Source organism: Eretmochelys imbricata, chromosome 8 (assembly GCF_965152235.1).
Source record: "Eretmochelys imbricata isolate rEreImb1 chromosome 8, rEreImb1.hap1, whole genome shotgun sequence".
NCBI lineage: Eukaryota > Metazoa > Chordata > Testudines > Cheloniidae > Eretmochelys > Eretmochelys imbricata.
The window spans coordinates 50,287,327-50,310,580 of NC_135579.1; the positions used below are offsets into that span (position 1 = coordinate 50,287,327).

A 23,254-nucleotide genomic window follows, 5' to 3' on the forward strand; every position below is an offset into this window, starting at 1 on the left:
ACTTGGAACATCTGTTCGTTGGGAATTGGACAGATCAAACTCATTTCTCACAGGCCACTGAACAGACAAGATAGCTAATTTCCACGTTGAATGGACATGTTTAGGATGAAGCTGATGCATGGTCACTAGCTGAAATGCAGAAAAGGAAATAAAGCTCATTTATGAGCAACTATAGCCACAAAATGCACGAGTAAAGCCCAGTGCCTAGGTGGCACGAGAGAGGGTAGAAGAGAAGAATCTTTTGCAGTAATATCAGAATGAACAGTTCTGATATTTTCCCTATTCTTTATTTGGGAAGTCAAAAAGATCCCTCCCGGCCCCAAATCACCCAAGTAAAAAAAACCCAGAATGCTTTTAAATGCATCAATCTAAGCTTGGCAGCGAACCGAACAGGCAGAGGAATGAAGTGCAATAGTAATATGGGTAACTTTAGATATGCCTGGAAACCTTCCTTCTCTTCTCCCCCCCCGCCCATTATACCTAATGTTTTCATTTTTTCAGACTAACTGCCACTCTTGCTCTCCGTCACAGAATCATATAAACACTACAGCCAAAATTGTCAAAAATTAGTTCCTAAAGTTAGTTAGGGAGTAAGGAGCCTAACTTTAAGACCTCTTTTTAAAAAATAAATAAATGGGCGAACAAAAGATTTTTCTGAAGATTTAAATACAGAAACTCTTTGGGTAAATTCTGGGGATTTTTGATGTTTGGAGGAAAGGATCAAAGTCTAGCAAAGAATTTAATGACAGCAATAAAAAAAGTTAGTTGGCTCCCCTCCTACATGCCAATGGCAGACTCAATATGTGGATACTAGATGCTTTCTGAAGTTTTCTAAATTCCTTATCTTCCAAGGGATTATCTCTAATTAAGACATTGGTTAGCAACCTAGCACTATTCTTCAATTCCTAAATCAATACATTCTCCTTATGTGGAAGTTTCTTTGTTTCCAGCTAAATTTCAGGAGATTATTAGTTAAAAGTCAAATTTAAAGTCAAAAGAATCAAGCAAGCCTTCAAAAATGGTAACGGTGAGAAGTGACTGAAGAGCTGCATCAGATGCATTAACCGCTTCCTAAGCCCACCAAGTTGATAGCTTCTAGCTCTGTAATTGATAAGGGAAAACATGGTGGAGAACCAAGTGGAAGGGAGCATCTCCTTCAGCTAGGCCTTTGTGGTACTGTACAAGAATTGTCATGTTCTTCTAAGGAAGCACTTTTTTTTTCTCTGTCTGTGCCTTGTTGGCATTATGAGTACATTAATCAAAAACAATACGAGATGGAGACTTGTGATTCCATAAACCAAGGAAAGCTAGCTTGTGAATTACAAACAGAAGTTATCCCAAAGAGGGAATGCTCAGAACCCCCCAGCAACATAAAAGCCAAAATAGTTCCAAAGGCAGAAAGAAATCAAATCAAATCAAATTCCACATCAGACAGCCCCCCCCCCATCCCTGTGACAAGTAAGAGTCCGCAATACTGCAGGGAAAAAGGTACCTCTTCTGCAGTGCATGTAAGATACGCTGCTGTTCTGCCACTTCACCCTTTGGCAACCCTTATGTGGGGCCTGAGTAGTGTGGGAGTGTCTTATAGAGGCTCTCTGCACCACAGCACAAATTCACTCAGTGTAAACAGGCAAATCTCTACTCTGTTATATTATTGTTACTTAACATTTGTAGTGCCTAGAAGCCAACAAAGTCAGGCCCCCACTTGTGCTAGGTGCTGTACAAATGACATTCTACAGCTGTTTAAAAAAAACAAAAAAAACAGTGCTTTCCTTTTTTTAGGAAATGTTTAAAACTTTCAACATGTATCAACAAGGCATTCAAAAGCAGCACAAGTCCAGTCTTTCCCCTATCCTGCCCACCTAGGGCATCTTTAAAATTGAAAAATACCTTTGACTCATTTCCCTTCTTCCTTTCATTCCTCCCCCTTCCAAACACTTTCCTTCTTTTCTGGCCAAGAGCACTGGTACCCCTTATGTCCAGACTAAATGTCATTTATGTATGCCTTCAGGGAATCCTAGAAGTCACTCCCAATTTAGTTTTTAATATAATACAAAAAACTGATTGCACTTATTCTCAAGGAAAAGCCTTGTTGAACTATAGGGAGAGAACAAGAGAAGGAAAATAAGAGGGACTTCTCTTATTTTTAATACAGCTTGCCTTTCAGTAGTTTCAGTAAAATGGTGTCCACTTTGTGTTTTCCTTCATCTATTCCACTTTTAAATTTAAAATTACAGAGTAACCACCAACATAAACAGAGGATGATTTCTATTCACTCTGTAATTGATATACAGTGGGCTAACTAGTATTTCTTAGTAGTAGGTCCTTGTGTGCCTTCAGAGCCACACAAGTTTCAGACAACCATGGAGAAAAATTTTGGTGACTGTACCTATAGTAATACTAGGTCACTCTATTGTTAAGAAATTCTAGCTCATTTTTTTCTTCTTCTTCTGGAATAACTTTCTTATTTTCATAGTGTAGTACAAGATTACTAAACACAAATCAGGTGAGTAGGAGTAAGATGTGCTGCCAATAACAATTTGGAATCATAACCAACAGACTAATTCTGCTCTCCCAATGTTCCTTCTGAACTCAGTGAAATGTTCAGGTGTCAAAGAAATGCAGATTTGGATCCCAAATGAGTTCAAATGAAGTAGCATACCAACCACCACAAAACCTTCCATCCACTATATATGACAGACTACAAGATCCTCCCCACAATTCTGCCATATGGCCCCATCTGCAAATTGGGTCCCTTCCAGTTTTATGATTCTATTATGACTCAAAGTGTATACTGACAGAGTTGCAAGTTTTAAAACAAAAGCCATATTCATGCATGCAAAGCCACAATTAAAAGGATCAATTTTTGCATTCCAAAGCCCATCTAGATTTGTCATACAAAAAATAAAAGTTACTGAGACAAAGCACATAAAATTTCACTCTAAAAGGATTGTTTTTGCTAAAATTATGACTGGCAGAAAACAAGGTATCTTTCTTTTTTATAGAAACCACTTCTCAAACTTAACTGCTAGTATGATACCCATAATCCACACAAAATTAAACTTTAGCTCGAACCGAAGAAGTGCTAGTCAGACAATTTAGACTATAATTCAGAGTTTGCTACTAGATATATCTAAACCATTCATTTGTATAGGCTGCTCACTTGTAGCTCTGGTGTAAGTAACCACTTAGCTGAAAGTTAGGGAACTATAATATATGAATTGTGTCAATTGTATAGTAAACCATACTTTTTAATAAATAGGCTATAACCCATCACTCTAAAAGCAGCTCACCACAAGCCCCAGATTTGGCAAGAGATGACTCTATTACATTCCTTTATTCCAAAATGTCAGTTTTACAAGCATTCTGGGAACCACAGTTCAAACGACTCATTAAAAAGAATCATTCAAGACTAAGTAAACAAGACCTTTTTTTTCTTGCCTATGAATGTATTTTCTCAATGATGGAAGCCATTGGCCCCCAAAGTGGAGATTAATACTGATTAGATACATACAATGGTCTTGGATAGAGTTGTGCTGGAAAAATGTGGACATATTTCCCCATGTATAATTGGATGAATTGCACCACAATTCCAGGAGAAGCTTTCAAAGATTCAACATCGAGAAGAGTACTAATCAGACAGAAACACATGTCTAGTCTTCTAAACTCTAACAGGCAAACAAACAACACACAAAATAGGGAGGGGACCTTCACTTAATAGACTGTCATGCATTCATCTCTAAGAATCCATTAATTTGGAGATAGATTTTACTAGAAATTAGCATAAACTGCCCAATTTGCTCTCTGTTCGGCTCATAGGAGTCACAGAGCCTCTAAAACAGTGGTAGGCAACCTGTGGCCCACAGCTTTCTGCAGCTCCCATTGGCCAGGAATGACGAACCACAGCCACTGGGAGCTGTCAGGGGCCATGCCTGCAGACAGTCAATGTCTGCAAAATGTCTGGCAGCCCGCAATCAGCTTACCCTAATGGGTCACACGCAGCCCACAGGCTGCAAGTTGCCCACCACTGCTCTAAAATGACACTCTCTAGATAGAACTAAACAATGATTATGAAAATCTATAAGTTGACTAAGAAAAATTTCCTTCATGAAACAGGGCATATTCCACAAGATCAATAACAACCTCCTCTGTCACGTGGGATTAGCTCCTCCTATCTATCCTCTCAATCTGTAAAGCAGCAACCTTGTTGTCTGTATACTCACCCACCTGTTACCAGAAAACTGATGTGTCTTCTTCCACTGATGACACCTTTGGTCACTGGATTCTGTAAAATACTTTAACTTCTTTCCTAAACCTTCCTCATTTGCTAATTCCTAGTAATCTCTACCTCCAAACTGGAGTCTCATGGATGCCCCTGTACGTGAAGAGAACAGATGCTTGGGTCTGTTTAATAGACCTCCAGTAGAAAACTGAGGGAGTCTTTCACAGGCACTTTCTTGCCAATGCTTCCATGAGAAGGACCATACAAAGAAATTCCATATTGTGTAGGTTTTAGAGTAGCAGCCATGTTAGTCTGTATCCGCAAAAAGAAAAAGGAGTACTTATGGCACCTTAGAGACTAACACATTTATTTGAGCATAAGCTTTTCTGAGCTAGAGCTCAATTCATCGGATGCATTCAGTGGAAAATACACTGGGGAGATTTATATACACAGAAAACATGAAACAATAAATGTTACCATACACACTGCAACGAGAGTGATCAGATAAGGTGAGCTATTACCAGCAGGAGAGCAGGGGGGGGGGGGGGGAGGGACACCTTTTGTAGTGATAATCAAGGTGGGCCATTTCCAGCAGTTGACAAGAACGTCTGAGGAACAGCGGGGGCGGAATAAACATGGGGAAATAGTTTTACTTTGTGTAATGACCCATCCACTCCCAGTCTTTAGCCAAGCCTAAATTAATTGTATCCAGTTTGCAAATTAATTCCAATTCAGCAGTCTCTCGTTGGAGTCTGTTTTTGAAGTTTTTTTTGTTGGAGAATTGCCACTTTCAGGTCTAATCGAGTGACCAAAGAGATTGAAGTGTTCTCCGACTGGTTTTTGAATGTTATAATTCTTGACGTCTGATTTGTGTCCATTTATTCTTTTACGTAGAGGCTGTCCAGTTTGGCCAATGTACATGGCAAGTCAGAGGCCCCTCCTGGTGCATATGCTTTAAAAATACATGACTGTTACTTTGCAGAAAAGCAGATCTCAATGTCAGGTGAGCAACTAGACTTCATATTATACTGCTCATGCACCTCAACTGTAACCAACTTTCTTCTCTGATGAAGACTGTTTGGCCTGTGAAGTAAGTGCTCCCACAAAAGGCTCCCATACAAAGCAAAGTATATGTAGTCACCCTCAACGGAGAAAGATCTGTTAGTGGTTTCTCTGTGGCAAGGGCCAGGATCTTTGCTGTTAAAACACCATTTTGGAGATTTCAAGGGAGGAGGGAATAATTCACTTTTCCTGGTAATCCCAAGTAGATAGGAGCAATACCTGGAGAAGTCTCATGCTGTGAAGACCCACTGCACTGTGTCTGTGCAACAGATCAATTGTATGAGCTGCAGAACCTCCCAGGTTGATGTAGCAGGATTCTTGGATCTGGTACTGATCCTGACTACTAGTCCTAAGAGAGGACCCTGTTGAGGTGGATATATCTTGGGTAGGCAACAGTAAGCTCTATTCAGAGTGCATAAAGTAAACTGATTCTGTCAGAAGACACAAGAGAGAAAGCAAAATCTTTCAGTAGGCTTCTCTTTACTAGTTTGTTAGCCTTTGGTTTACCATGGCTGGACTTGTGGACAGCTCTGAGACAAGAAAATGATATAGGAGGCAGTATCTAGCAGAGGGAGAAGCAGCGGCCATTAGAGTCAAAGAGCAAGACACCTGGCCCCACACTCACTACTAGAGTAGAGCAGTACCCTTCTGGGGGGTTGGGAGGGAAGTGCCAACCTGCCACTTCTTCCACTAGTCTGGTGATGAGCAGGATACCACCAACAGTACAGCCTCTGCTGGGGTTATGGCCATGGGATATCTTCATATGAAGGTGCCCCTTAAATTGGCCCTGGACTCTGTTGAGTTACTTGGGTTTGGATGCCCCACTGGGCTCCGCAGGATTGGTTCCTGTTTCAGTGCGGCTCTGATGCCACCATCCCCATGCTCCCAATTCCACTCTAACATTGACTCCACAATCAGATTGAAGGGAAAAAAAACTCTCCCAAATAACCCCCATATGGGGCACCAAAATAAGGCACTATTCTGTAGCCTGTTCAGATCTTCATATTATGATTATGCCTCTCCTCCCTTACAGGCTATGAAATAGTCAACAGACATGAAAACGATCACCAATAGTCATTTAAGATAACAGTCCATAGAGATAAAAGGCAATTCATAACTCAAAGCTATTGTTTCAGGCTCTCTGCAGACTCAGGCAGACATCACTGCACTGGTACATTCTGATGACATTTTCAAGATTATCTTCACAACCAGAATAGCAAGAGACCTATGTTTCTCCAGTTTAGGAGAGGAAGATGACAACTTTAAAAAAGTACCAGGTTGTCAATCCAGTGTGATCTGGCTTAATTCTAGCCCTGCTTGTATAAGAGAAAATCCTTTTACTTTGATGCACAATGCAATACCATCATTTCCACTACAGGTTGCTCTAGCAATGCTTCCAGTCCATAACGTACATTAAAAAAATCAAACGGGATTCAGTAAATTTAATGGATTTAGTTCCATCCCAGAGTCCTGGAGGTCAAATCCAATAATTATACTTTTGTGGTTTATATCATCAGAATAAAGGGAAATTATTCCTTTGTAACTTAGTACAGCATAACTCACTTCCTAACTAGCTATGATGGCTGCCGCAGCTAATTTTCCTGAAGCAGGAACATTTTTCTAGTTTGAGAGGAAAAAAATTGGACCCAACTTCCACAAAATGGACAACCCACTCAGGAAAAATTCCAGACATTACAGAAAGTCATAATGGATTTTTTGAGGTCTCTAGACTATGGTTTGAGAACGTCTTGTCTACTGCATAAGCTTTACTTATATATGCCTTCTGTAGAACCTTGCTTAATTAGCACTAATGATGAGAAAACCTTAGGGGAACTATTAAATTTTGCAAGCAACTGAACACAAAATGTATTGACAAAAAGCCAGCTTACTGCTAGAAGATACTACTTTGCATGTTGAAGATCAGATGACGACAGACCCAGGCTTTGTATGCAAAAGGTATACAAAAGTACACACATCCAAAGTTAATGAGGTTTTCCACCTTAAATAAGTTGAGAAAATTTAAATAAAAGTAAAGAGTTAAACATAGAAGATTTTTTATAAAAATGTTTGAAGTTAATACCATATAATCATCTAGTCTTCTGTAATATTTTGGATACCCTACCAACATTTAAAAACAAAATCCCTTTCATTTCTCTCAACAGCAGCTCTACAGGAGACACAGGGTTACCAACAGCTATGGAGGCACTACAGGTTTGGCCTGAAAGTACATTGTACGCAGGTGGCAATTCAATCTCCAACAGGGATTAATTTTTTCTTATGAGTCAAGTTTGGGAAACATGTTCTGGAGTAGGAGTCCCACAGCTCCATCTCCCACAACTCAGGGAACAGGTTTTGGGGAGACAGTTTGAGGGGACAGAATGCTCCCCCAAAGAAAAAGAATGGTTCCAGAAGCCCAGCAGAGACTGGAAATCAGACAGCTACTGTAGTAATAGATGCTGGATTAAAAATATAAATTTAAATCATTTGAATAGTTGCATACCAAGCTTGTTAAACTACCACATTTTTGTTGTGCCAACAAAGGTTTTCATTACAGCTGGAAGGCTCTGCTCAGAAGAAACCTAGGACTGGAATAACAGAGGGAGCCAAAGACTGAGGTACGTTAAATGAGCTCTGTTTGGGAAGCCTCTACGATGCCAGAGTTGTAACTAGTACTATCAATCTAACTTTCATAAGTACCAAAACTCAGAGAAGCACAAACACTACAGTTGTGCAATCTAGAAAAGCCAGGGGATTTAACTGGAAATAGTTGCGGTTTCTGGTCCTGCTAGTTAGCACTGACTGAACGACATTAAAATGCCATTTGAGGCACTTCAGTCTGATTGCCATCTGAGATTTTTATTTTGGCAGCATTTATTTTGAATGTTTGAGACAGCATTTTACATGCTACACACACCTCAAGGTGTTTTAGAAAAATGATGAAGCCATTAACTGATACCCTTTGCTACATCCATCAATTTCACAGAAACAGATGGGTCAAATATTTGACCCAACTCTGCCATTTCTTGAATGAACTTTTAGCTCAGGGGTGGGCAAACTTTTTGGTCTGAGGAACACATCTGGGTATAGAAATTTGTATGGTGGGCCATGAATGCTCACGAAACTGGGAGTTGGGGTATGGGAGGGGGTGCAGGCTCTGGCTGGGGGTCCAGGCTCCGGGGTGGGACCAGAAATTAGGAGTTCAGGGTGCGGGACGGGGATCTGGGCTGGGGTAGGGGTGCGGGAGGGAGTCAGAGGTGCAGACTCCAAACTCCAGGTGGCGCTTACCTCAAACAGCTCCCAGAAGCAGCGGCATGTCGTCGTCCCCGCTCCTACGCAGAGGTGCAGCCAGGGGGCTCGGCGTGCTGCCCTGTCCGCAGGCACCGCCCCTGCAGCTCCCACTGTCCACGTAGGAACTGGATTGGGGACATGCCGCTGCTTCCGGGAGCTGCGCGGAGCCACAGCACACGTGGAGCAGGGCAAGCTCCCGGCTGGAGTGCTGGAGCAGGGCAAGCCCCGGACCCCTCTTCCCAGCAGGAGCTTGAGGGCAGGATTAAAATGCCTGAAGGGACGGATGCGGCCCCCATGCCATAGTTTGCCCACCCCTCTTTTAGCTGCTTCTCCCTAGGTTAGAGTGTGTGAACACTGAACTTTCCCCATCTTGCTCTACACAAACTCCAAACTGGACCCATCCTGGAGTTCGTATTTATTAATGAAGAAAACAATAAGATAAGATAATGATTAGCTCAAACCTTCTCCTAGGGTTCCTCCCTCAGAACTTAGGAAGAACTGCCCTGTACACACCATGAAGCCTCTAATGTAGAGAGCCACCCCACTTCCTTAATATCCTGACTTAACTCTGGAAATTAGAAAACTCATTTAATTATCTGAAAATGGAGACAGCTTTGAAGTATTAAGAGTTTAATAGGAAATGGATCCCAGAATTACCAGATATTCTAGAATTACTAGGAAAAAATAAGGTCCCACTGGTGGCTCTGTAGCTTTCATTTACTAACTTCTCAATTTCATATTATGCAAATTTTGTCCCTAACAATTAAAGCACTCAAGTGTAGATATAAGGACAATTTTCTGACTCATCATGGGACACTATATCGAGTGTCAACAACATTATTATAAGATTCAGTTTTTTCCAGTCAAGATTTGAGATACCAGCCAAAATGCAGGTCTCACAATCATTGTTTGTTGGTACTGCAGAACTAATCCTGGTACTTTAATGTATAACCTATGGGAGTCAAGACTGTCCTAAATTCAGAGTTCTGGAATGACAAACGTACTGCCCTTTCCTGGGTATAAACCATCCTTAGCCTCTGCCCACAGGATCTAGCCAAAAATGATATTTTAGGAGACTTATTAGTTGTGCCCTCAAGAGGGAATACAAGAAACGGAAAAGTTCAGTAAATACAGTTAGTTTTGATTAAACTAAAACCCACTTCTATTTTAGATAACCAATCAGATATACGCAAAAAGAAAGAGTACTTGTGACACCTTAGAGACTAACCAATTTATTTGAGTATAAGCTTTCGTGAGCTACAGCAAAGCTTATGCTCAAATAAATTGGTTAGTCTCTAAGGTGTCACAAGTACTCTTTCTTTTTGCGAATACAGACTAACACGGCTGTTACTCTGAAACCAATCAGGTATATAGGCATCAGCAAATTAGCCTATGGGGGAAAAGGTACAGTAATATTATAAAAGGAACACTGAAACGTAAGTTCAGGTACTATACTTATTGCCAAATCTGTTACCATTTTTGCCGTTTTAGTCACCTTTACCAATTTTAAGTGCTTTTTCTTTTCCTCTTGCTGTATGAATGACCCACACAAACAGGAGAAACTGGTCTAAACTGTAAAATTGCTACTTTAATAAAAATGCATTTAAAAGTAATTGCTTTACCATACCCAAAAAGGGTGCACCCCTCATTTCTCATCTTCCAGGGAACAGTCATCCACTGCACCCAGACACACCAATCCTATGAAGGGCAAACTCATTCATATGTTCCTTTCCCTTATTTTTACTACCCTAAAGGCAGAAGTGTTGCTAGGTCACACAAACCTTTGGTGTATCAGCTCAGCACAGACCAACCAGGGGCTAAGATTCGCGATCTGACGGAGAGACTGCCGAGACTCATCAAGCCCTCGGATCGCTACCCCTTCCTGCTTCTCCAAGTGGGCACCAATGATACTGCCAAGAATGACCATGAGCAGATCACTGCGGACTACGTGGCTCTGGGAAGAAGGATAAAGGAGTTGGAGGTGCAAGTGGTGTTCTCGTCCATCCTCCCCGTGGAAGAAAAAGGCCGGGGTAGGGAATGTCAAATCGTGGAAGTCAACGAATGGCTATGCAGGTGGTGTTGGAGAGAAGGCTTTGGATTCTTTGACCATGGGATGGTGTTCCATGAAGGAGGAGTGCTGGGCAGAGACGGGCTCTACCTAGCGAAGAGAGGGAAGAGCATCTTTGCGAACAGGCTCGCTAATCTAGTGAGGAGGGCTTTAAACTAGGTTCACCGGAGGAAGGAGACCAAAGTCCTGAGGTAAGTGGGCAAGCAGGATACCGGGAGGAAGCACAGGCAGGAACGTCTGTGAGGGGAGGGCTCCTACCTCATACTGAGAATGAGGGGCGATCAGCAGGTTATCTCAAGTGCCTATATACAAATGCACAAAGCCTTGGAAATGAGCAGGGAGAACTGGAGGTCCTGGTGAAGGCAAGGAATTATGACATGATTGGAATAACAGAGACTTGGTGGGATAACTCACATGACTGGAGTACTGTCATGGATGCTTATGGATGGTTATAAACTGTTCAGGAAGGACAGACAGGGCAGAAAAGATGGGGGAGTAGCACTGTATGTAAGGGAGCAGTATGACTGCTCAGAGCTCCGGTATGAAACTGCAGAAAAACCTGAGTGTCTCTGGATTAAGTTTAGAAGTGTGAGCAACAAGAGTGATGTAGTGGTGGGAGTCTGCTACAGACCACCAGACCAGGGGGATGAGGCTTTCTTCCGGCAACTCGCAGAAGCTACTAGATCGCACGCCCTGGTTCTCATGGGCGACTTTCATCATCCTGATATCTGCTGGGAGAGCACTACAGCGGTGCATAGACAATCCAGGAAGTTTTTGGAAAATGTAGGGGACAATTTCCTGGTGCAAGTGCTGGAGGAGCCAACTAGGGGGAGAGCTTTTCTTGACCTGCTGCTCACAAACCGGGAAGAATTAGTAGGGGAAGCAAAAGTGGATGGGAATCTGGGAGGCAGTGACCATGAGTTGGTCGAGTTCAGGATCAAGACACAGGGAAGAAAGGTAAGCAGCAGAATACGGACCCTGGACTTCAGGAAAGCAGACTTCGACTCCCTCAGGGAACGGATGGGTAGGATCCCCTGGGGGAATAACATGAGGGGGAAAGGAGTCCAGGAGAGCTGCTTGTATTTCAAAGATTCCCTATTGAGATTACAGGGACAAACCATCCCGATGTGTCGAAAGAATAGTAAATATGGCAGGCGACCAGCTTGGCTTAAAGGTGAAATCCTTGCGGATCTTAAACATGAAGAAGCTTACAAGAAGTGGAAGGTTGGACAAATGACCAGGGAAGAGTATAAAAATGCTGCTCGGGCATCTAGGAATGAAATCAGGAGGGCCAAATAGCACCTGGAGCTGCAGCTAGCAAGAGATGTTAAGAGTAACAAGAGGGGTTTCTTCAGGTATGTTAGTAACAAGAAGAAAGCCAAGGAAAGTGTGGGCCCCTTACTGAATGAGGGAGGCAACCTAGTGATGGAGGATGTGGAAAAAGCTAATGTACTCAATGCTTTTTTTGCCTCTGTCTTCACTAACAAGGTCAGCTCCCAGACTGCTGCGCTGGGCAACACAGCATGGGGAGTAGGTGGCCAGCCCTCTGTGGAGAAGGAAGTAGTTAGGGACTATTTAGAAAAGCTGGACATGCACAAGTCCATGGGGCTGGATGCGTTGCATCCGAGAGTGCTAAAGGAGCTGGCGGCTGTGATTGCAGAGCCATTGGCCATTATCTTTGAAAACTCATGGCGATTGGGGGAAGTCCCGGACGACTGGAAAAAGGCTAATGCAGCGCACATCTTTAAAAAAGGGAAGAAGGAGGATCCTGGGAACTACAGGCCAGTTAGCCTCACCTCAGTCCCTGGAAAAATCACGGAGCAGGTCCTAAAGGAATCAATCCTGAAGCACTTACATGAGAGGAAAGTGATCAGGAACAGTCAGCATGGATTCACCAAGGGAAGGTCATGCCTGAATAATCTAATCGCCTTCTATGATCAGATTACTGGTTCTGTGGATGAAGGGAAAGCAGTGGATGTATTGTTTCTTGACTTTAGCAAAGCTTTTGACATGGTCTCCCACAGTATTCTTATCAGCAAGTTAAAGAAGTATGGGCTGGATGAATGCACTATAAGATGGGTAGAAAGCTGGCTAGATTGTCGGGCTCAACGGGTAGTGATCAATGGCTCCATGTCTAGATGGCAGCCGGTGTCAAGTGGAGTGCCCCAAGGGTCGGTCCTGGGGCCGGTTTTGCTCAATATCTTCATAAATGATCTGGAGGATGGTGTGGATTGCACTCAGCAAATTTGCGGATGATACTAAACTAGGAGGACTGGTAGATATGGTGGCAGGTAGGGATAGGATACAGAGGGACCTAGATAAATTGGAGGATTGGGCTAAAAGAAATCTGATGAGGTTCAATAAGGATAAGTGCAGGGTCCTGCACTTAGGACGGAAGAATCCAATGCACTGCTACAGACTAGGGACCGAATGGCTAGGCAGCAGTTCTGCGGAAAAGGACCTAGGGGTGACAGTGGACGAGAAGCTGGATATGAGTCAGCAGTGTGCCCTTGTTGCCAAGAAGGCCAATGACATTTTGGGATGTATAAGTAGGGGCATAGTGAGCAGATCGAGGGACGTGATCGTTCCCCTCTATTCGACATTGGTGAGGCCTCATCTGAAGTACTGTGTCCAGTTTTGGGCCCCACACTATAAGAAGGATGTGGAAAAATTGGAGAGAGTCCAGCGAAGGGCAACAAAAATGATTAGGGGTCTGGAACACATGACTTATGAGGAGAGGCTGAGGGAACTGGGATTGTTTAGTCTGCATTTGATAGCTGCTTTCAACTACCTGAGAGGTGGTTCCAAAGAGGATGGTTCTAGACTATTCTCAGTGGTAGAAGAGGACAGAACAAGGAGTAAGTGCAGTGGGGAAGGTTTAGGTTGGATATTAGGAAAAACTTCTTCACTAGGAGGGTGGTGAAACACTGGAATGCGTTGCCTAGGGAGATGGTAGAATCTCCTTCCTTAGAAGTTTTTAAGGTCAGGCTTGACAAAGCCCTGGCTGGGATGATTTAATTGGGGATTGGTCCTGCTTTGAGCAGGGGGTTGGACTAGATGACCTCCTGAGGTCCCTTCCAACCCTGATATTCTATGATTCTATGAACCATCCCACTCTGCTAAATAAAGGCTACAGTGATGCAGGACACAGTCCTGCAGAGTCCCTTACTGAGATGGCACTTAGGTACCCAGAATTTACATGGTAAAGCAATTTTAGCCCATAATAAAAGATGAGGAATGGAAATGATTCAGTGAATAGATGGAAACATTACTCTTAATGGATTTGTTCTTTTAGTCCTCTTTAAAAGAGTTTCAATACATTATACTCAAGAGGTCAAAACTGGGCCAGATTTTACAAGGCCAGAAATGTGATCATGAAATAGTAGAATAACTATTATATGAATGCTAATATCTCTCAAACCCCTCCATTACTTTGACATGACCATAAAAAATAAAACCAGAGCTAACGTCCACACTGCTGTTATTGTGGCAAAAAGCGAGATCCAAAAGACTTTTAAAAAGCTGTCTCTAGACTGATTGGACCAGACAAATTAGATTTCAGGGGTCAGGCGCAACTTATTAGGAATCTTTTACAGTTTATTAGCCAATCATTGACATTGGGAATTATAACCTTGATCACCCAGTGGTCTCAAAAGACTACCCAGAACTTTTCAAACAATCAGGGAGGCAACCCAGCAGATTGAAGTCTGTGCAGATTACAGAACTTCTGACACATTTCCCCAAAGGCTTGTGGCTCTGAACGACAAGTGCTAGTCAATCATGAGGATCATATTCAGCTTTCGGCTAGCGAGCCTTCAGGTAACTGAGGTCTGGACTGTAGTCTGCTTCTTGGATTTTTCTGTGCACAATCTCTTTACATTATGAAAGGCTCTGCCATATTATTCTTTCAAGGGCTCTGCTTGACAGTGCTAAAGCAATTTTATTTATATATTTTATAAATAAAATAAATATATATCTGAGTAATGCTAAACACAGGAGCTTATATTCTCTCCTTTAAAAGAAAGCTTTCTACTATTTACTTCCACAGTAGGTGAAGGGAAAAGTTAAGCTCCAATGAGTTGACCTGCCATAGATGGGTGCCATAATACATTACAAATTTAACTCCTCAGACAAATCTTAAAAAAAACATTTTAGTGTATTTGGAAAGAATACAGATGCCTGAGTACTAAAGGGCTGCCTGATCACAGCTACATACACCCCCCCACCCAGAAAGACTAATAAATATAACAGTATGCGCACACGTACTCTCGTGTTGAAAATCTTTCAAAACCAACATTGGGTGACCAGCCACTATAAAGCCCTGAACACATTTCTATTGTACACTCTTCTCTAACTACATTTCTCTATTTGTTTGAAACGATAAAGGGAGACTACAATTCTCACTTGTGAGGGACTCACTGCTTTAAAGAGAAGTAACCCAATTCTCTCTCATCTTACTAGTGATCTTATTTAACAAAGACCACATGGCAGTCAGAAAAATTTCCATCAAGGAATGTAGGATACAGGCTTGTGCAAGTCATTAACACTGGTGTTCACTGCTTGTAAAGTAAATAAAGGCTGCCACCTTGTGGACTGAGGACCACAGAACTGACTAAACAAGACCACCACAATGCAGAGGGGTAAAACCTCAACACAGAATATTGGGATGGAGTGGGAAAGGGAGTACAAAAAATGGATACTTGTTTAAGAAATTTGCCTTTTGGGTTCAAACCACTTTCCTCTCATTACAAAACCTGCAATAATACATCCAAGCTTCAGCTTATGATTTATTTCAGTGGTTTTCAACCCTTTTTTCATTTGCAGACCCCCTAAAAAATTTCAAATGGAGGTGCGGACCCCTTTGGAAATCTTAGACAATCTGCAGACCACCAGGGGTCTGCAGGCAGGTGGAAGACCATGGATTTATTTTGATAGAAAGTAATCATTTAAAATTTGTTTACATTACTCCTGAATAATTATACTACAATTTCTGTTGTGTTAACTATGTACCTAAAATCTATCACTCTTCGTTAAAAAACATTAAATGGAGTACTGATCATTGCTTTTTGTATTTTGACATTTTGTTCTGAATCAGAAGGTTCTATTGCCCTAGGTTCATTATCTATTTCATTTCTTCAGCAATGTGCTCTCCGTGCTCTTTTCTTTCCTTTACTGCCAGTTCTTTAACTACCACCCCTTTCTGTCCTGTCACAAAATGCAATTTTATGTACTTGTAAATGTATTTCCATTTTTGAAAGTACTGGAAACACTATTTGGCAGTGCTTCTTTGGAAACTGAAAAACAAATAGCTCTTGAAGAACTTTCTTTTTAAATAAACAGGAATTTCCACAGAGGGCAGTTTAAGTCCAACGGGCATACTCCAAAGAAAATTTTAAGGGCACTGCAAAAAAAAAATTTCTCCCCCAACTTGAGACAGCTTATTTTATATCAATTTCTTATTTACCACTGTGAAAATAATTTTTACTTTTTAATATTAAAAGTCCTTGATTCTTTCTTGCTTTAAGACTTGTATTCTTAAAACAAGTATCTTGATAGCAAGGATTTGCAAAAAAATGGACAAGATTTGCTTTTCTGTAGCATGTATTGGCAGCATGCTTAGGATCTACTTATCGGAACAATTAACTATACATTTCTCCCCAACCCCTCCCACATCACCTTTATCACTGACGTTTAAGAAAAAAGCCCCCCGACAATCAGTTACTTTCACCCACCCATTCAGTCACTGCTGAACTGTCCCTTTCTACCACCTTGAGTTGCCACCTCTCCAAAACATGAGTCCCATTACCACTTTGGACGGACTTCTTCCAAAGTTCCAGATTCTATCAGTTGGGAACAGAGAAATGGATAGTAAAAGGCAGAAAGTAGGAGTGACTGACGAGAACTTTTAAAGAACTTATATACTGTTCCTGGTTGCAGCTTCAACTTTAAAAAGGAACAGCTTGGGTACTTGAAAGCCAACAGGGCTTCAATGGGGCAACATACTTTCTCAGTGTGGTCATACTTACTGACATGGATCCTATATTTGAGTAAATCAATGAAATGCTAAAAGCTAAGCGCTTTGACAGCCCAACTCAGCTTTGAAGGGACTACTCACATACTTAAAATTAAACATGCTGACTTGCTTTGTTAACTCAGAGCTACTAGTAGAAAAATATGAAATTGTCAGATCAAATTATTTTCTTGGCTAAAATCAGCAAGATCTAACAGCAACAGCTAAGCACTAGTCTGAAATAGGTAGAAATGGGACCCAAAAAAATCTTAGCTTTAACACTGTGAAAAGCATTCCTTCAAAGAAAACATATTTATTGCCATTCCAATATTTTCTAACCAAATACCATTCTTGCAAAATGCCCAGGAAGAGCACAAGAGCAAGATCCAATCCAATATAAACTCAGTGGCTAAAGAAGCTTGTCTATACCACAGGATGATTTCCATCTGCATCTCACTTCAGCCACCATGAACTTAATCAGTACAGGTTATATGTATGTCACACTGGTGGTGACCGTATTTTGACCTCCATGGCTAATTTAGCCATTATACATTCTAGTTATATAATGCATAGTAAAATAGTAAAAATGCACCATGATTTGTTTGCACAAAATCTAAAGTTTCTTGGGGTTTTCAACAAATTTTCAGATTGATCTAATGTACTTATTAGAGGTTTGCCGTGTAGTTTTCAAATGTCCACTATCAAACTGGGGGACATACCTAAGTGGGATCTCGCAGGGGTCTGTCCTTGGTTCAGTATTAATTCAATACTTTCATTCATTACTTGAATAAAGGAGTGAAGAGCGTGCTTATCAAATTTGTGGACGACATCAAAGTAGAAGGGGTTGCAAGAACTTTGGAAGAGGACAAGATTCAAATACTAAATGTCTTGATAAATTGGAGAATTTGTCTAAAGTCAACAAGATGAAATTCAATAAAGACAAATGCAAAGTACTATACTTAGGAAGGAAAAAAAATCAAATGCTCAAACACAAAATGAGGAATAACTGATTAAGTGGTAGTATCACTGAAAAGGATCTGGGGGTTATAGAGGATTGCAAATTGAACAAGAGACTACAATGTGATGCAGCTCCAAAAAAGGAGAATACTCTGGGCTAGAAGTGCCATATGTAAAACATGGGAGGTAACTGTTCTGTTCTACATAGCACTGATGAGGGCCTCACAGCTGGAGTATTATGTCCAGTTTGGGGCACTGCACTTTAAGATGAGGACAAACTGGAGAGTCTCCAGAGGGAAGCAACAAAAGTGATAAAAGGTTTGGAAAACCTGGGGAAAGGTTAAAAAACTGGGCATGTTTAGTCTTGAGAAAAGACTGAAGGGGGACCCGATAAAACTTCAAATATGTTCAAAGCTGTTATGAAGATTTTGATCAATTGTTCTCCATGTCCACTGATGGTAGGACAAGTAGTAATGGGCTTGATCTGTAGCAAGGGAGATTTAGGGTGGATATGGAAAAAAATAGGGCTGTCGATTAATTGCAGTTAACTCACGCAATTACCTCAAAAAAAAATTAACTGATTAAAAAAGTTAATTGAGATTAATCACATTGTTAAATAGAATACCAATTGAAATTTATTAAATATTTTGGATGTTTTTCTACATTTTCAAATATATTGATTTCTATTACAACACAGAATACAGAGTGTACAGTACTCACTTTATATTAGTTTTTATTACAAATATTTGCACTATAAAAATGACAACAAAAGAACTAGTATTTTTGAATTGGTGGTTGAAGCATGAAAGGACATATGAATCTTTAGCGCATCTAGCATGTAAATATCTTGCGATGCCAGTTACAACAGTGCCATGTGAAAGCCTGTTTTCACTTTCAGTGGATGTTGTAAACAAGAAGCAAGCAGCATTATCTCCTGCAAATGTAACCAAAACTTGTTTGTCTGAGCAACTGGCTGAAGTAGGACCGAGCGGACTTGTAGACTCTAAAGTTTTACATTGTTTTATTTTGGAATGCAGTTATTTTTTGGACGTAAAATTCTACATTTGTTAGTTCAACTTTCATGATAAAGAGACTGCACTACAGTACTTGTATTCATCATCATAATGTTCTTATTACGCCTTTGGCATTTTGGGCAGTAATGAAGCTCCTCCACTCCTGTCTGTTTCTGACAAGTCTTTCAATGGTTCCCCAGCTGTGCCCCAGGTTTTTCAGCTCGCCTTCCACAGCTCTTTGCCATGTTGTTTTCAGGTGGCCTCGTTTTCGCTTGCCTTCAGGTGTCCATCTTATTGCTACTCTGGTGATGGAATCAATTTCCATCTAAAGCACATGACTGATCCATCTCTAACGCCTCCTGGCAATGATGGTACTCAGATCCTCTTGCTGCACTGTGTCAATAGATCTTGGTTTGAGATTGGTCTGGGCCAAAAGATATGGAGGATTTTTCTGAGGCAGGTTGTATGGAATGAAGACAGTTTGGACATGTCATATTTAAACACTACTTGATAGTGCAGAATGCTGGGGAATGAGAAAGTACACAGCTCTGATAAATCTCTAGTTTGGTTTTGGTATTGTATTTTGATGCTTTCCAGACTGTATTTAAACTCCTGAAGATGTTCCTGGCTTTATTGATTTTGTTCTGGATTGATTTTGTCCTGGCTGATGGGGCTGCCCAAGTATGTGAATGTTTCTACATTGGTGAGAACATAATCCTCTATCCATACTAGTGATGGTGAGGCAATATTAAAGGTCATGATATCAGCTGATTTTCAGTCTAATTTGCTGGCTGAATGCATTGAGTCAAGTTGTTTTTTCTTGTATATGGTGTTGGGTATGTGCTAGGAGAGCGACATCATCTGCGAAATCCAAGTCTTCAAGGGATGAGAAGAGTGTCCATTTAATGCCCCCTGACATGTCTTCTGTTGTACGCCACATTACCCAGTTGATGGCAATGTTGAAGACGATTGCAGACATGACACCCCTGATGTAATCCTGTTTTGACTTCAAAACTGAGCTCACTGTGATCAACACTGCATGTAAAGTTGAAATAGAAGCTTCTGATGACAATTATACAGAAAGGAATTCTAAATGCTCGCAGAATGTGCCATAGGCTGGTCCTGTGAATGCTATCAAAAGCCTTCTCAAAGTCTATGAAATTTATGTAGAGTTGCCATTGCCATTCTAAGCACTGTTCTATAATGTTTCATAGAGTGAAGATCTGGTCTGTGCATCCACACCCTTTCTGAAAACCAACTTGCTCTTTTCTGAGAACGCTATCAACTGCCACTGGACTATGATCTTACACAGTACTTTGCTTGGGACAGATAAAAGTATGATACCACGCCAGTTATTACAATCACTGAGAGTTCCTTTCTTTGGTAACTTCACTATAACCCCATTGGTCCACTCACGTGGCACTTTTTCCCTTTCCCAGACTGACTTAAATGGAGGGGCCAGGATAGATGCTGCTAATTTAGAATTTACCTTGAACAATTCTGCATTCAAGTTATCCTTGCCAGCTTTCCCCTTTTTTTTATATATATATAAAAGGGTATATAATTTTTAAGGGTATATACTATTTATTTATTTTTTTTACAGTGCAAATATTTGTAATCAAAAATAAATATAAAGTGAGCACTGTACACTTTGTATTGTGTTGTAATTGAAACCAATATTTTGAAAAAGTAGAAAACATCCAAAAATAAATGGTATTCTATTAACAGTGCAATTAATCATGCAATTAATCGCGATTAATTTTTTTAAATCACTTGACAGTACTAGAAAAAACACAAAAAACTAACAAAGAATAGCTAACTACCGAAACAGGTTATCAAGGTAGGCTGCAGAACCCATGCCATTAGAGGTTTTTAAGAAAAGATTAGACATACTGTTGGTCAGGGATAGTCTAAATATATTTGCTGTAGCCCAAGTGCAGTGGGCTGAACTAAGTGACCTCTCCAAGTCCTTTTCAGCCCTACATTTCCATGATTATCTTTGCACAGTTCAATGGTTAGGGCACTAGCCTGGGACTTAGGAGATCTATTCCACAGCATAACTAGAGACTTCCTGGATGATGTCCCGTAAGGCAACTAAATCAGTTACTCAGTTCTCCATCTGTAAAATTAGCACTTCCCTGTCTCACAAGGGTGCTGTAAGTATACAGTAGAGCCTCAGAATTATGAATACCAGAGTTACGAGCTGATCAGTCAACCACACACCTCATTTGGAACCAGAAATACGCAATCAGGCAGCAGAGACCAAAAAAAGCAAATATTGTATAGTACAGTGCTGTGTTAAACTACTCAAAAGTAATGGGAAAGTTTAAAAAAATATTTGACAAGGTAAGGAAACTGTTTCTGCGCTTGTTTCATTTAAATCAAGGTGGTTAAAAGCAGCATTTTTCTTCTGCATAATGAAGTTTCAAACTATATTAGGTCAATGTTCAGTAGTTAACTTTTGAAAGATCATTTTTGTTCAGAGCCACAAAACTTTTCAGAATTACGAACAACCTCCATTCCCAAGGTGTTCGTAACTCTGAGGTTCTACTGTAAATACATTAAAGACTGTGAGGCACCAAGACTCCATGGCAATGGAATCCATATAAGTAGGAGGATAGACCAATTTCCCAATTAACTTTTCAACAGTTGAAAACATTTCTAGCTATCCTCTGCTCACAGTCCCATAATTACTCTTTCAATAGTATGGTATCATTTTGAATGTTGATTTTAAGCAGAACCTCCCCCATGCAAGGCAAAGTTTAGGCTTAGTAAAGCTGTAACACACCATTAACCCTTTACTGTGACTATTATTGCTACACCCACCAGTGACTACTAACACAAGAGCAACACTCAGATTCTTTATCAAAATTCCCGACTGACTAGATACTGGCTTCAATATACAAAAGAGATTTGCAGTCACTTTAGAAACAGCTTTTTAAAGTTTTATAAAAATGCATTAATGGAAAGAGGTTAAACAGGCCCTCTCCTACAGCCTTCTGCTTCTTTCATTTTCAACATAGGGATTTAAGATTTCCACTGGTCCCATAAGGATTTTAAATCCAGTGTCTTGACAGATGATAGTTAGAGTAAAATTTACAAAAAGGCAGCAGTCCAATATTTATAGGTCAATGACAACCAACCAATGAGTTTACCCAACATTTGGGGCATGGGGGGAGAAACCACAATCATACACAAGTACAAGATTATGGCATTGCAACTGAAAAGAGCTCAGTGTTCTCAGTCTTATTTGGCAATCTCCTCGTTGCATCGGGTATTTCACTTGCACCACATTTCTTACCTGGATACTATGCTGGAGCCATTATAGAGATCGCTAGCATAAGACAGCGTTGCCAAAGGTCGGACAGAATTGTAGCGAGTGAACTTGGATAGGCACTCCTGAAATTCATCCAGCTGGCTTGTGGTTCTGCTGTCATCTAGACAAAGGTAGCAGAATTGTTGATGGAACAGAAAGAATGAGAGGGAGGTAATTAAAGTTTAACAGTAAACAAAAAATCTGAAGGCCTAAGTAGTCACATGACATTTTCTAGGCAAAGCATCTGGGGATGAAAACTTGTCAACAAACATATCAACTGACTTTTCACTTCAGCATACACCTCTGAATACTAATTCACTTTAGTGGAAAATAAGTCTTTATAATACCACGTTACGAGAGACTACAGTAAAAGCTTTTTTATCCAGCATATTGGGGAAATGGGGGGGGGTGCCGGTAAGTGAAAAATTCTGGTTAACTAAGGGAGAGAGTTTGGATGAGGGAGGGGCTCAGGGCAGGGAGTGCAGAGGGGTTTTGGGATGCCAGATCCAGGGGACACTCACCTCAGGTGGCTCCCCGCAAGCAGCGACCTGTCCCTGCTGCTCCTAGGCAGAAGCGTGGTTCCCAGCCAATGGGAGCTGCAGAGCAGCACTTGGGGCGGAGGCAGCACATAGAGCCACCTGTCACGCTTCTGCCTAGAAGCGGCAGGGAGAGGTCACCACTTGCGGGGAGTTGCCTGAAGTGAGCACCCCCCATATCCGGGATGCCTAAATCGCTCCCACGCCCCATCCCCCTGCCCTGAGCCCCCTCCCATACCCAAACTCCCTCCCAGAGCCTGCGCTCCGCACCCACTCCTGCACTCAGAGCTCCTCATGGCCGTTCTTCCGCCTAAGAGCAACAGGGACATGTTGCGACTTCTGGGCAGCCACACGGAACCAGGTAGGGAGCCTGCCGGCCCCACGCCCATCGGACTATAAACCGGACTTTCTAAGAAGATTAGAATAGAAATGCCGTTTTATAGAGCCTTCCAGTTGGTACAGGGCTGGATAACACAGCTTTTACTGTATTATATTTCTTCTATCAAGAACCATGAATATGCCTTCCCTTGTGTAAAAGTCCACCAACTTAACATAAAGGCAGAAGTGCTTGGCGATGAGGACTACCATTATTTAAAACAAAAACTGATGCAAGTGTAAGCAAACCTATATACCATCAAGAATATGTACAGTTACAATATGCTATAGAGGTAAACACATTTACCTTTCTCCATCTCCCAATGCAATATGCTCTAAAGAGATAGTCTATTACACCAAAGGAATGATTATGGAAAAATTTCACTCTCACTCCAAAAGCAAGAGGG

At 41.2% G+C, this 23,254-nt stretch overlaps 1 protein-coding gene across 4 annotated transcripts in view; it reads right to left on the minus strand.

The window, feature by feature from the left end:
- Positions 1-23,254, minus strand: part of COP1 (COP1 E3 ubiquitin ligase) — a 224,126-nt gene that overhangs the window by 116,889 nt on the left and 83,983 nt on the right. For all 4 annotated transcript variants that reach the window (XM_077824025.1, XM_077824024.1, XM_077824023.1 and 1 more), the window contains exon 11: positions 21,922-22,057. In XM_077824025.1, coding sequence (XP_077680151.1) covers positions 21,922-22,057 — 136 coding nt within the window. The remainder of the gene's footprint in view (positions 1-21,921; positions 22,058-23,254) is intronic.